At 36.3% G+C, this 15,660-nt stretch overlaps 1 protein-coding gene across 10 annotated transcripts in view; it reads right to left on the bottom strand.

Annotated features, from left to right (window-relative positions):
• RUNX1T1 (RUNX1 translocation partner 1) overlaps nt 1-15,660 on the bottom strand; it is a 141,847-nt gene that overhangs the window by 108,198 nt on the left and 17,989 nt on the right. For 6 of the 10 annotated variants that reach the window (XM_006019998.3, XM_025199406.1, XM_025199407.1 and 3 more), the window contains exon 2: nt 12,189-12,361. The exons of 3 other annotated variants lie outside the window; for them this stretch is intronic. In XM_006019998.3, coding sequence (XP_006020060.1) covers nt 12,189-12,276 — 88 coding nt within the window. In that variant the 5' untranslated portion in view covers nt 12,277-12,361. Of the gene's footprint in view, nt 1-11,120; nt 11,130-12,188; nt 12,362-15,660 lie in introns of all 10 variants that reach the window. One more of the 10 variants, XM_025199413.1, reaches the window with a different exon arrangement.

Raw genomic sequence — 15,660 nt, 5'->3', positions numbered from 1 at the left:
ACTGCACTCATTTCTAAACCATTACAGCTCTTAGAGATATCTTTTGCTTAAACTCAGTTTATCAACAAGGACTAGAAGTCCACTGAAATGCATCTGTAGTTAATAAAAGCTCTCTATTAACAGTGAAAGAAGAATTTGACTCAAAGCTTTTCTGTAGGACTTCTCAACTTCCCACTCTACTTATAGCAGACTGTTGTGATACATTGTGACTTCACACAGTGGGTATTAAGTAAGTTAATTCAAAGGAGCTGAAACCTCATTGATCCTAACTGAAAGCAATACACCCAACCAAATAGTTTTCTACCCCATCTGCTCTGGCCTGCCACCAGCTATTCAATACAAGAGAATTAATAGTTTCAGATATTCTAACCGACCCAATAAAGGCACTCATTTAAGCAGGACTGCATTAACAAAGTGAAAAACCAAGGGCAAAATGGGTTCAAATGGAGCATTTTACTCCTAGTTGGCTTTAACAAAGCTGAATAATGCTTATTCTGACTTTTTATGTGCAAGACTTGATAAACTGAATGAGAAGGCACTCAATGATCAGTCAACGAGCATTGATGAATGGTCTTTAGGACCCCCCCTAATCTCAGGGAAGGCCATTCCACAAAGTGGCACACCAGCTTGAAAGGGCGGACTCACTAATGTCCAGATTTCTCCGCTTGCTTGTTCCACTTTCACTTTCAGACCACTGGCCACCAAATGAGGCTGACATATTGGAAAATAATCTTTTATGGACGAGTGGTAAATAAAAATGGAGGCATTAGCTGGTCTTTCAAATTCAAATCTGCTAGTTTTGTCAGACCCCAGAGGTTTTGATTTTCCACCCAGCTGGAAGCTATTAGTGTTTTCTTAAGGCATCCCACTGACAGGGCAAACCCACCTAATGTGTGGTGGGGAGAGACTCTCTGGATGCTTTCCTAACTTTACTGTACATCAGTTTGACAGTCAAGTGAACAAACACCCTACCTTGTGAAGACACGTTAATTTCTTGCTGCTGCTGGATATTATCAATCAGCTTAAAAAGCCATATACTTTCTTGCTGCTGCTATTATCCAAAACTTTACATAACCATTTACTATATAATACACTGTTAGCAATGTAAATTTATAGCGTGACTTTTTGTGGAAGAGGTGCTTGTATTGTCTGTTTTTGGGGGGGTTTTGTTTGGTTTTTTTTGCCATACCACATGTAAGCTGAAATAACTCAAACCAATCAATAACTCAAACCATTCTTTATTTTTTGAAGAGACAGGCATTTCCCTCTACACCTGTACTGTTTTCTGGGAAATATCATTAGGTAATCTAATATGGCATATGATTATCTGTAGCAGTAGCTCCAAACACAAGTGTTATAAAGCACTTGCCAGATTATGCCAACACATTTCCCTAAGCATGTCCGTTTTGGCAAGACTTTATGAGCCTTTTAAAATAGTTCAGTGGAATCTTTAAAATATGCATAGCTTGATGAAATGACTAATGGGAGATCTGATTACAATATTCACAAATACTTAATACCTGAAGGATGTAAATACCAAGCATGAAGAAGAGTTGTCAAAAAGAGCAAAACTAATGTGATTAAACCAAGCAAAGAACATTTGGATGAAATTTTAGTGGGATATGGAAGGATCTTGAACCAAGAGGTGGTTTTGACCCAAGGACATAGGAAGTCATATTATTTCACTGATGTTATCAGACACTAAAACTATTAAAAGCTTTTTAAATCAAGGAAGAGGAAACCTGGCAGTGAGATGCATCTTTCCCATCTCTTAGTCTTATTTTCTGGGACTGATTATGTAGTAAGAACCAAATTCAGCATTGGCATGAAGGCCCACAAATCCTACTTGTGTTTTTTGACTGCATTTGATACTGTGCTTTAAAACAATAACGGTGTAAAGAAAATAAGTCCTATAAAGAATACAGGAGATAATGGATCTAAATTAGCATTGCCAACACAGGCCTCAGTGGTCTCAACACCCCTGAAGGTGCACAACTGAACTCACGTGTATAATTCCACAGACTTCAATAAAATCACATGAACAGAATCCTGTGAATCAGTATTTCGACTGCAAGATATGGACCACAGGAGATTTAACTAGCATGGTTTATGAAATGTATTATTGGCTGTGAAATGTGTAAAATAAACCAAGACAGAATAAGACTAATTTTCTACTGTTGATGTGCATGTTAATAAAAAAAATGACTGCATAGTGTAAGCATAACCTTCACTTTGTTATTTCTGAAAGGATGCAACAAAATACCGAACACGATATTTCATGCACAGAGAAAAAAAACTTATTCTTTCCACCTGGACAGTGCAGTATGAATGATAATATCTAGCGTTCTGAGGCAGGATCCCATTCTGAGACCTAATGTAAGGTTTCAAGCTATCAACTGTTTTTGTATTTGAAGTTCAGAACATTTACAGATTTGACATGGGTGGTGAAACTCCTTCTCCTGCAGTATATTAATCCTCATTCTGACCTCTAATCATTTTTTTCGATGTATAGAATTTTCATGATAAAATGCAAAGGCATATGCTTGTGTGAAAGAGTGCACAGCTATACATTTATTACATTTTTCTTTGTAACATGTCAATATTTGTGACACTAACTATATATATTATTCATTTGACAAGGACTGTAACATTATATTGGAAACTTTTGTTTCAATGTCACCACCTCCCCATTTTGACTGATGGTGAGTTAGTTTTGTTAAAGTGCAAGGGTGATAGCATATGCTCCAGTGAACTTTCCCTCCTCTCAGCACCAGAGACAAAAACCTGCAGCTCTGCTCTGTGCTGGCAGCCATCTGGACAGCTTTCTCTCAATGCCTGCCCCATACCACACTGCAGGCAAAATTTCAGGGCTCTAGAGCTCTGTGGAGCTATTCATGACATACCAATTTCACATTTTCTGCTTGTACGCTTGCAACAATAAATGCTAATGAGGACTATGAATGACATTTTTAAAGACAATAAAAAGGTCTCAAAATCCCTTGCATATGGAGACACTGTTTTCTAAACTTCACCTTCTGTTAGGGAGCCATTACACTCCAAAGGAAAAAATAACCCAAGGAGAACAATGAGATGATCAAAGCATAACCTAGTTCTTAAGAATTCCAAAGAAAACAATGTTGGTAAACCAAGTTAATGACAGACAGATTTTATGCTGATATACAGCAGTAAATTTCAGTATAGTAACCATCCTTTTCAATAGCACTGCTACTTCTTATCATTACAAGGGTTCTTTAATTATAGACTATATAAAGAAAAAAACCCTAACTTTCAGTGACTGTAAATACCCTCAAACTCCATACATTTGAATTTTTTAATTGCTAATCTTTAGATGAGTCTGACAGTAAACTGCTATCATTAATTGATTTGAAATGCTATGCTTTCATTGAGATTAATGAAACGACTAAGCACAGGCAAGAAAAATATCTGATTTTAATGTTTTCTTTCTCAAATCTGCTTTTTACAATGGCATTATTAATACAAATTGAAAAGCTGTCTTATTTTGTGTAATATGCTTTAGGTTTAATTGAAGACAGTGTCTCCTTATCATTGGCAAGGATTAAAACACTTTCATGAAAATCCACCAGGTGGAGCAAATACACAGCAATACAAAACTCCCAATATTATTTACTATCACACTGCCATTTCCATGAAGAAAAAGCTGTTTTCTGAAAATTTCTAAATCCCACTCTGTAAATATATCAATCAATTTGTACTAATTTGCTACATTTACAAACACATGTAGACATTGTTCAGATAGGCCTTAGTGCAAAACTAGTTACAAGGTCAGTTTCAGCTGGGTCTCACAAACCTGGATATAGACCTTGCACCAAAAATGTCTATTTCCAAGTATTAGACAATGGAAGGTAATAATGATACATTAGAAAAGCATTGGAGATTGCAGAGCAAATAAACAAATTCATACTTAATAGAAATTCAAACTTAACATCACACCATGGACTCAACATTTTCTATTGTGCCATTACTGCAGCAAGCAAGGCTGACACCAGGCAATTTTGCATGCCATGTTATGAACTTTCATATGTGGCAGTGACTGACAATATTCTGGTAAAGGAGATACATGTTCATTGCAAATTCCCTGATCTTCATTACATATCAGTTAATTTATAAGGTAATTTCCAAATTGCATCTACAGGGACAGTCATAACCAAAAAAGGTTAAAATGGAGAGTTATTTTCCCATTTGATTGCTTTTTCTTACCCAAGACCTGTGAGCTAGTCCTCGTGTACCGCTTCTGACTTTTACTATAGCCTGAAATGGCTAATCCAGTGGGGACACCTAAACTCTTTAATAGAATAAAACAGGTCTTAACAAAGACTGTTTTATGAATTGCCTCTTCTCCCATTTTTATAGTCACATAATGTCCTACTGACAACTACCACAATTGCTGACATGGAAAAGTAATATTAACAAGGCAGTGTATTATTAGATTGTTCTAATGCAGTTTAGCAGCTGGAAACTAGGAAAGGAACCAATAATTGTAATCAGCCAGTCCAGGAGTGCATGGACCACACATTGGGGGCTGCTCATCTACAGACAATGCTTAATTTCAGTGAAACACAGAAAGTACATATTCTAGTGCTTTCCTTCCTTATTTTGATCTATATTTTTTTTAATATTCTGTCTTGTTGCTTCCAATACTATCTTTGTTTCCGTCTTCCACTACTGCCATGTTTGTCTCATCTGCACCATTTGTAATTCTCCTCTTTATGCCTTTCTTATTCTCCACCTTCACACTCCAGTCTGCTCTTCCATGTTCCCACTGCCTTTGACATTTTCCCAGTGCTGCCTTTGCCAACTATTTACAAGAACTACACTAAACCAACACCAGTCTAATACTGGGTCACATTTTGTACTGACATTCTTTATTGCATAACTCTACTGAAATTAAATCAATTGCAAATTTGGCCATTGTGTCATACTATCAGCGATATCTGATCAAACCACACCATGCACTCACAGGGGGACAAAAATGAGCTGATGTAAAGAGACTACACTCTCAGGATAGGGTGCAGTCCCACATGAGCCCCATATGAACCTTTAATTCTTCTTCTATTAATGTCCCTTGATTTTTGTTTCTTAGAGGTATGATGAGAAAGAGAAAGTGGTTTAAATATTATAGTTAGATTAGCCTGATGTGCTCTATATGGGGCTTAATTTTGTCCATTCAAAAACAAAAGTGAAAGAACAATGTAGAGGTAATTAATTGGAGTATCACACCAAGAACAAATTACACCACTTCACACCCTGAAGACATCTGTGCATAATATCTGTAAGTGTCTGGGCACAATTCAAGGTGCTGGTTTTAACTTAAAAACCCTGAATGGTTTGATTTGCTGTCTCAGAATTTGTTTTCTACTGTACTGCCACAGCTGAGATTTGCAGCTGGGGGGGGGGAGGTGGAGAGAGAGTCACTCAATTTTAAACAGAGGAAACTTTTACAAAGACATTCTCTCTGAGGAACCTTTGACTACTTGGATACGACTGAGGCCACCCTTTTCTCCCCAAACTTTCATGGAAGAGTTAGAGGTCTGAGGGAGGGACCTAAGAATTATTACTATCATCAGGCTGTGTGTAGACAAGTTTTATATTATTACTTAAATAAACAATGAACATGTATTTGTTGGAGGAAGATGAGTGATCCACTCTGATATTGGATTGTGAACTTAAAATACATAAAGACACATAAAAATGGCATGAAGAAAGGTACTTGATTAGGTTTTACAAATCAACAGAAATTTAATTTACATAAGCACAGACCCACACAGGAACATGTCAGTTACACAGAGCACAACAGCTGTATTTTTATCATGTAAATATCTGCAATTCTTATTTATACTATGGCTCCTTTTCACCACTCTGAAAATGGTGAATTTGGGCATAAATGTAGTTTATATCCACTTTAACACTCCTCCCCCCAACTTACGTTACCCGGGTAACATAAGAGTAACTTAATATAAAAAAAGAATTATGGGCCTGATTCTCAGTGAAACTTCATGTACATGTTTAAAGACTTTTTTAGAACATGATTATTGATCTGATATGCTGTAACGGTTCCATTGTTACAGTGTCTCCTGTAAATCCTTCTTAGATGGAGGATTAGTGACACAATAGATCATAATGACTCTTCTGGTCCCATTACACTATCGTTTACTTGCAGCTGTGTATGCGCACTAAAAGCTACGTTCTCTTCAGGATGAATCACCTAAATCCTCTGCATGCTAATGGCAGCTTATGCATGTGTGTCAGGAGGATAGTATGCCCTTAAATTTGCATTACAAAATCCTAATGAAACACTTGGGGGAAAAAAATTGATGCACAGTATTTCCATTCCACCCACCAAAGCACAGTCTTCTACTCCTCGTACAGGCAAAAGTCCTGGGCTAGACAGAGACATTCAAAAAGCCCGAGGTGGAATTGATCTAAGTTGCACAGTTTTCTGTAAGCAGCATAGTTTAGACTGGTAGTGAGCAGAACATACATTCGCCCTTTGGTGGTGGTGGTGGTGAGGTGGGGGGGGAATCTTAGACTACGTTCTGCCATTTTTAACTAGTCTGTGCATGCCAAAGTTCTGTTCTGTTCTGGGTATAGACCGGTTTCCAATCACGTATATTATTAAAAGTGTAATGTCTATATACCGTATTGATTAGAGTTGTGGAAAGAGTGAACTAAACCCTGGAAAATTTCAGTGTGATGCAATGAAGTCAGGGGGAAGTTACAGGAGGGAAAAAGAAACCACAAAGATCTATCTGGATCTGATTCTACTCCCACCATTAAGTCAGAAGCAAATCTATGAAAGTAAATAAATTTAAACAAAGGCAAGTAGAAGCACAATCACATTTCTCTATTCCATGCTGTCACCCCATTTCTCTACTTTAAATTATAGTAAATACATCTATTATTATTTACATTTTAAGACCTCTTATCTACAAGCATGCATCCTATATTTTATCCCAGGGCCAAGTTTCCACAGTCAAGGGGACCAATCTCCTACTTATGCAAACAGTGCGTTCTTATTCATGTTCAACAAGCTCATAAACATGATCTTGCAAATGGTTACAGTTAAACATGCACTTTGGTGCTTGCACATTATTCAACAGGCAGTTACATGATTTCAGTGGGGCAACTACAGAGTAAAGTTTGGATAAAGTACAAGTACAGGCAGTAAAACTAGACCCAAAGTTGTATTTTATAATGGAATATCAGAGTCAGAACACTTTGAGGTATCATGTGGGAGTGCCAACAGCTTTTCACCATTACTCTGACATGGACCATTAAAACAGATATCCCAGTTCATTTTTATTTCTCACACGGAATAAATCTAATGCTGCAAAGCACTTCAGAGATGAAATGTAACTAGCATATTTAATACTTATGTGCTACATTCAAATGGTTAGTGCAAGGAGCTTTTGTTTATAGCACAGATCCCAGTCAAAGGAATGTGTAACTCTTTAAAGGGTTTAAGTCTAAAAAATATTTGTTAAAGGTAAGGGATGAGAAAGAACATCTAGGCAAAAAGGCAAAGACTGTAAACCTAGAAGTGAAACAGTTAATGCACTTTGTTGTTGCTTCTGCAGTCAGTGTTATGCCAAGGCCAGAATTAAGGGAAAAACTGAAAAGAGCCAATTTTTTTTTAATCTATTAACAGAAAAAAAAAAAAATCAGGCCTATCTGTCACAGTGTTGTCCGGGCTGGGAGAACTGGCAGGAACCTCAAATTCCTGACCAAACCCTCTTCCACACAATGCCTCCTGAATGAAAGGAACCCAGGCCCGGCAGAGATAGCCTGCTGTCAGGAACCAGTCCTGACGTTTGTGCACAGACAGGGCTGGCCTTGCAGGATGTCAGAACAGCAAACTGCTGTTTGAGATACTGGATTTTCACACACTCTCAGCCTGGATGTTTTGCTCTTCAGGTAATTAAACAAGGAAGCTGGGCTGATGTGTACAAGTCTGACCCTGGTGCTGCGGCTCCATGGTTCTGCATATCAACTTCCGCAAGAACAGCCTAGAGCATCAACAGAATCTTCTACTCTCTCCCCAGCCCCCACCCCCAGTGCTTAGGTTTAAAACAAATCCCCTCTGATAATGTGTATTGCTGCTATTCTTTTTAAGAAAAGATAAATTACTTGTACTCTCCCCCACTCACCTTGCTGTTTCCATAAAAAAACAACAGAAGGAAATGGGTACTTTCTGATTCTCCTGGCTTTTTCTCTATTGTTGCTACTACTGGAGTAGGTGGATCATAAGTTAAATAATATGAAAGGAGGAGAAGGAAACAAATTGTTTATGCCTATAGTGGGTATATCCTAACCAAAACTGATTTTTAAAAGTATGTTGTTTAATTTGTTCAAATCACTGCCAAAATGTTTAATATTGTAGAAATGATTGTTTTTCCAATGTAACCATTATTGTGGATTTCACTCGAGAGCATGAGATAAGCATAGACCTAGGGAAATAGTCCAGAACTTTTTTGCATCTCTTTCTAAAGGAATTTTAAAAACAAAGAAAAAAACCCCTATTATTATCTAATAAAATCAAAACTGTTTTCTGTACACAGAAAACATTCTGCCTTATACAAAAATACCCTGCACAGACTGCTTTGTGAATGACCTAGTTTCCATGGTCTTTAAATAATATTTAAACAAAATGATTTTAAGAGATAAATAACATATTCCTACTACTTCTAAAAATCCATGGAATAGAATATTGGCTGAAAGACAGAGACCAAAAGAAAGAGGAATACAAAAGCATGCCTGCTTGTCTGTGTTCAACACAAAGAACATTAAATGAAAACAACTGGCATGCTGCCAAATTCCTATACAGGCAAAGAGATTCAAATAAATTGATTTCACGCATCACACTGACCTGGGATCAGTGAGCAGTGGTACAATACACTCAGAGCTCCATGTGGGGCAAAGCCCATTAATGTTATAAGAGCCCTAGCATATTACCAAGAGAAAAAAAATAAAACCAAATTCTACAAACTCAGAAAATTGCTTTGAAAAGAGAATCTCTGCTTGAGGAAAATCACTCTTTCAGTTTATTAATAAAGATACCAATTTGTGAAAGCTAACTAACAATCTCTAAATCTCAAGTTATTGAAAGCTATATTTACAAATTAGAATTTCTATAAAAGCCATAAACAAGCACAAATACTACATTTACACTACATATTTTTATGCACACATTCTCTCTTTGCATTCTCTTTTTAACACAGTTTATCTTTATATTAAATTCTTCTCTGTGAGTTTCCTTTCTTCTCCCCAATGTTTTATATAGATATGTTATTTTCTTTGTACTTCAAAAGCTGGATTCCTGCCCAGTATTTTCTCATTGGCTCAGAAAGTGGGTTGAAAAGAGTGGTCACCCACCACTTCCAAATCAAGCTGACCTATAGGGAAAAATGCATTCTTTGGAAGCCTGCTATGAGTCATGAGCAGGACTCTTATTTTCCATATATACGCACACACTTCATCATAATTCTGCCTCTCACAAACAACACATCTAGAATTTAACTTTCTTATGATGTGTGGAATAACCCATGTGTATTGTGGAGCCTCTTCTTGTCATCCATCTTTGTTTTTCATTAAGATCTCCCACACTGCAATCAAGAACAATGCCAACAAGCCACAGGTGTGCACCACATGAAAATCTGGTTTTGAGGGGTGTGATGACAGTTTTGCATCTATAATACATTCATCTCAAGGAAGCCCTGTACATCTATTACATATTAAATCTTTTTATTTAAATGGTAGTCTTAGAGATATTTAAGAAAACAAAACAAAAGCCTATTTTAAAGATCATAAAAGAGATAAAAGACAATGCAATAGTAAAACAAGGGTGTTGATATATATTATCATAAGTAAAAGTGTTTTAGCCCAAATAGAAGAACATAAAATGGAAGGGATATCATTCAGGAGCTTATAGCAGGACTTCACCACCTTTTATTTTGCCTTCATTAGGTTCCAGTCCCAAAGAGACAAATCTTTGGGGTATAACATGGGTTACCACAGACGTTCTTGTTAGGTATGGTCCGAAGTACCAATCCAATCTTTTTTTCATGTGCAACCAAAATAAAACCTATACCCTTCCTCAGGCTATTTGGAAGTGTCTTCCAACCTGAATGGGACAGAACGTATATATGATAACTGGGATGAAGCTTGCTTCAGATATAGCTTTTGCTTCACAAAGACAGTATCTAGAGCAATATGAATATAAAGCCTTAAATCAACTTCCAGACATTCCTGGCTGTGTATCTCAGCTTGCTCAGAAAAGTTTCAATGAAGGACTCTCTCTTGTAAGTTGCTACTAAGCTGCCTTAGAATTACCTTTAAACCAAACCAAGACCCTGCCTACGCTAAAAACGTCTATCACCAATTATACTGGTATCATAAAAGTGGTAGAATACCTGCTAAAGCTGATGTAATTATATGCCATTATACATCAATACCAGCAGCTATTACAGCATGGTGTGGGGAATAAGCCATATTGCTATAGGCAACTTTATAACCGTGCAAGTGTATTCAAACTACTGGCTCTACAGGTGGCTTGATCTGGCCTGTAATTGAGGATGAACAAAATTCATGTCATCTTCTCATGACTCTGGCATTCAGAGAGGATCACGCAGATCTTAAGTAATTTTAGCCACACTCTCTCAACACCACATTAAAAAACCTTAATTCTCCTGACATCCTGTGATTTTCAGTTCATTTTCCATTTATCTTTAATATTGTGTATTAGTAATAAACCACAATAGGTTCTCCATTGGCATACAATCATTGCATGATTCAGGCATCAAACTGTTCATTTTTATCTTTGTTTTAAAAATTCTTTATGAGACTGATTGGGTAAAAGTAAATATAAAAATATCTTTCTACCATGAAAAAAGACCACAGAAGAAAAATCAGGGAAAAATATAGTGGGTAATACAAATTTAGTATAAAATAGACCCAAAAAAGTCAACAGTACATAGAAGAGGAAGCCCTTATAAGAAAAATTAATTCCCCTCCAAGACTAGCTGTGTGAATCAGGAACACCTGAAAAGCACTTTGTTTGATTTAAACTGAGCTAGGAACTGGACTGGCTTCCACTTCAGGGTTTTTTTTAAATAAATTTACTTTTTAAGTCATGCATTCATCATTTGCACACAAGCCCATACATACAAAGACCTCCACACTCTTTAAGAGTTTTAAGTGAGGTGCAGAGCTTTCTGCTGGCCTTCTGAACTGGGACAAATTTCACTGTAGAGGACTACAGTTGTGGCTGAACAGAAAACAGTAGCTAGGACACTGTGCTAAACAACGTAAGAAAAGTTAACTTCCAATTAAACTGAAATAGCTTAAGCTTAAAACTCATGAGAGTTTAGCCTAATGATCTGTAGAATTTGGGCCTATGCTGTATGTACATTTAACTTATATCAAGCAGGAAGGACTCCCATTTTGAAAAGATCTGGGTGCTGAGAATTACTTAAATTCCATTTAATAGACAATATTTGCTCTGATATCTAGAGCAATAGTTTTAAAAACAACACATCCCAGTTTCAACAAAACACAAAAATCATGGTATGACTTTCCCACTTTAGCACCTAAGTTTTGTTTTGCCTGTAGCACGTTAACTTTTGAAGCAAAGTAAAGAGCAGTCCAACACAGAAACAAAGAAATATCTGAACTCACTATCTGTCTTAATCTGTCATGGATATGCTCTACAATACCTTTACCTAAGACCTTGTCTACATTGGAACATAATCATGTCAGCAAACCTTGTCACAACTGACCCATACACTGTTTCAATTCATAGGATAAACTGGGCAGTTACCATGTTTTACAGACCAGCTAAAGCCAGGTTGTAACCAGGAAGGGGGCATCCATGTTGTAAAAACCTTTCTGGGTGTGGGTAACGGAACTGGTAGAGTGAACAGGGCCTTAGAAAGGACACTACCAACTTATTTTTTCACTTGGTCCTGGATTCCTCTACAATTGCTATTAAAACAAAATCAACAATATGAAACTCAAAGTTTGATTTATGTTCTTTGGAGGCTCAAGGGGAAGATTAAAAAAAAGAAAAAGATTACAAGGCAAGGTACAGTAATTAAAAATAGCTTATAAAGAGGTACGTAAATTGCAAAAATCAAATATTGTCTGTTCCTTACCTTGACAAAATTCAAAGTTCCCTTTTTTCCGGCAGTCACCTATCACTAAACTCAGTGCTCTCCAAGTGTTTCTTTTGACAGATATCATTCTCCACCAATCGCTCTGCTAATTTCCTCTCTCCTTGTCTGACTGGGACAGATATTACGTTCACCAGCCCAGAGATCAATCTTTTCTATTGACAACAACAAATGAAAAAAAAAAAGAAGCACATATCACAGCCAGTTTGCAGCACCACATCCCTTTATTTGCATGATAATAAAAGGCCTTTTTTAACAGGAACAGCTAAATGCTGTTTTTTTAAAACAATCGTTCTGATTTTTAAATTAATATAATGAAGTATTTTAAAAATATAGTAACTCTGTGAAGAAAAGCCTGTTTCTTAAGTTACCCATGTACAGCTGTCCATACTATAGACAGCAATCAAGCAAAGGCAGAATGTATTCCTCCACGATAGCACCCCATCCCTTGCTCATATTCTAAAATGGCAATTCTTATGTATTCAATAAATAAAATGATAGTTATGATTATTATATTATATACTTTACCTGGACATGGCAGAATAATTAAATCATCACTTTTTAAACTAACATGCTAGCACACAATACTGCTTTCTCTTCTTACACTAACTTTTGTATGTTAAGAAGTCACAGAAGAGCAGGTAGGTCCCAGAAGATGGGAGATCACAAAAGGTATCAATAATTTTGAAGGTCTTCTTCCTCTCACCTCTGAAAAGTCAAATCCCTCCCATGCTAATCTTTAAAAACAATCCTCATCTGATTTGCTGAGTGACTTCATAATTAATATTAATTTATAGTTATAATGTGGGATTCTTGTTGTTATAGCTAAGGCTGTCAGTTTTTTCCAAGCTATTCCTGTTTTTTTTACAGGGCCTTATAACAGGACAGAAAGATTTTCAGAGTTAGGCACACACAGACATACATGCTTTAAACTGCACCCATATTATCAGGTATTTGAGGACAAAAGTTAGACATGCACAAGGACACAATTGTATGCATCTAACTGCAAATTGAGCCTATCCTTCCTTCCAGACTGAATCAGACCACATAACATTTTTAAACTAAGCCATTTACAAATTATCAAAATCAGAAACCATAAATTTTTGTGTTAAAAAAAAAAAATCAAGAACTTGCCCTTACTTTTTGAAGTTAAGGCTGCAAATGAAGAAGTTTACCATTTATAGTATTCGTTTGACTTGGCATAATCTTGGACTCAATCCTGCAGCCCAAGCAGAAGCCAAAGTCCCATTGATTTCAGTTAAAATGACATGCATATAAAGACTGCAGGATTGTACCCAGAATCTAGCAACTGTTAAGCTTTTAATGACACGATCACCATTGGAATTTTGAAACCAATCTTGCAAATATGGCTAGGATCCTCAGTTTGTGCATGATGATAAACTTTTCACTATGGTTTTTACTGTATTTACTGTAGTTTTTACACAGGCAATAAAAGTAGACTTTTGTACTGTCCTCTAACATAAATTAGATATATTTTATAAAGTATCAAGACAAAATATATTTCCATGGTGTGTACAATATTTTGTGAAGTTTTTTTTTTTGGGGGGGTGCTTATTTAGGACCAGATTCCAATAAGCATGCTTACACCGAGTGGACTTTACAAAGGATAAAGTTCTACTTGGTAAAGGTATGGCAAATTCCTGTCTAAATATGAATTTAACATTAAATTACCATCATGCTTTACATTCAATACACCAAAGAGCAGTGTAAGGATGCACTCCAGTTTCATTAATCTTTATAACCTTGCTGCAATAAATACTGGTGTACAAGTTCAAATATGGTTGTATTGATGCAATATACAAAGCTTAGTATATTGAACTACTGAATGAAGTAATAGTTACAGGAATAAGTGAAAAGATTTTTTTAAAATTCTTGCTCTATTAAAAAAAGGAATTTTAGATACTTAGAGTATCTTTCCTTAAAAAAAAAAAAAATCAAAAAAAAAAATCACATTATCCATCCAGTATGTAAAAAAATATTGTTTATCTTCCTACTAGACCTTTGTTCTATCCTAACACTCCCCTTTTGTATGTGCTACACTACACTTTCCTAAGTGACAAGAATATTCTGATATATTTATGCCATGGGAACATATTTTGTGAAATATATTTTTGCCTCCTGATTTGTAAACTGTTGTTGCTAGAATGTTCATGCAAAGTGATCTGAAAGCTAAACTCTACTGAAAGCAGAATTCCTCAAACAATTTGTAGTCCTACAAGAGTGTTGTTAAAAAGGCTCAACATGTTGTATTACCATGGAAATTGTGGAAAACATACTTTCCCAAACAAATATTACTTTTTCTCAATGGTATGAAGTAATGAAAACCACATGTGTAAATCTGCGATCCGTGCAGTAGTTCAAGCTGCAGCTAATAGAAAATACAGAGAGTGAACTCTGCCATATAAAGGATTCTTGTTACAGAAATATAATGTGAAAACCAGATGCAGACAGAAAACCTTAATCACAGATGGGAATGTAATCACTGGCATACAGAATACTTTTTTGATCAATCTTAACCATATGCGAAATGTATTTATTTTCTAAGGAATGCAATAACTTGAGAGAGTCTTCTATTTGAATTCAGTTAACCTCGTATTCACAGTGCTTTTATCTTATATATTGAGGGGAGGGGGAATAAGCTGAGCCAAGGTTTTAAGAGGAAGAGTCATTGGCCCTGGCAAATCATTCTTGTATCAGTTTATCTTTCAAAAATTTAATAGGATGTAAAGACTACACATATCAGAATCAACCTCAAAAGAAATCAAGTGCAGATCCCCATTACTGTACTTTTCAGTTACTGCCAGAAATCCCTTCATCACCTAAGCACACTTCTCTGGAGGATTATATCACCATTTGGTTAAGTTTTTCCTACACCATAATATGTAGTTCTTCAGAAACACATTACTGCACTCCCTTTTAACAACTTGGTTTTCAAATCACAGCTGAATTCCTTATTCTAAGGGGTCTCCTGCATACATCTTTATAAAAAAGTAAATGGTTACAAAAAAATTAAAATAAGAAGCCAAAGTGTCAGCAGACACCAGAATTACCTGGTCTCCATTCTAACTACCGAAAGGTACAATAGCATGGTTCAGTGCTGAGCACCCTCAGTTCTTAATGGCCTCAGTGGAGCCAATGGGAAGTAAAGGCTCACAGCCCATTGCAGTATCCGGCTATATGCAACTGATCTGTATCAAGTGTCTAAGACCCACACTTAGATCCTGTCCTATAACTGATGGATGAGTAAAAAGCTGACAGCTGTTGGTTTTTATTGCTGGTGAACTGAAAAAGGAGTTCTGTTCAACTATCAGATGCAAATATTACAGTTGTGTGCATTTTTATTCAAAAATATGCAAATAAATTTGCAAATTAGGTTCCGGCCTCAGGCTCTTAACATGTTGCCGGTACATCCTGCAGCATTACGAAGGTTCAG

The sequence above is a fragment of the Alligator sinensis genome, unplaced genomic scaffold (genome assembly GCF_000455745.1).
Source record: "Alligator sinensis unplaced genomic scaffold, ASM45574v1 scaffold273_1, whole genome shotgun sequence".
In the NCBI taxonomy this organism is placed as follows: domain Eukaryota; kingdom Metazoa; phylum Chordata; order Crocodylia; family Alligatoridae; genus Alligator; species Alligator sinensis.
Note: the sequence above shows the minus strand (reverse complement) of the source record. Positions and strands in the feature narration are given on the sequence as shown.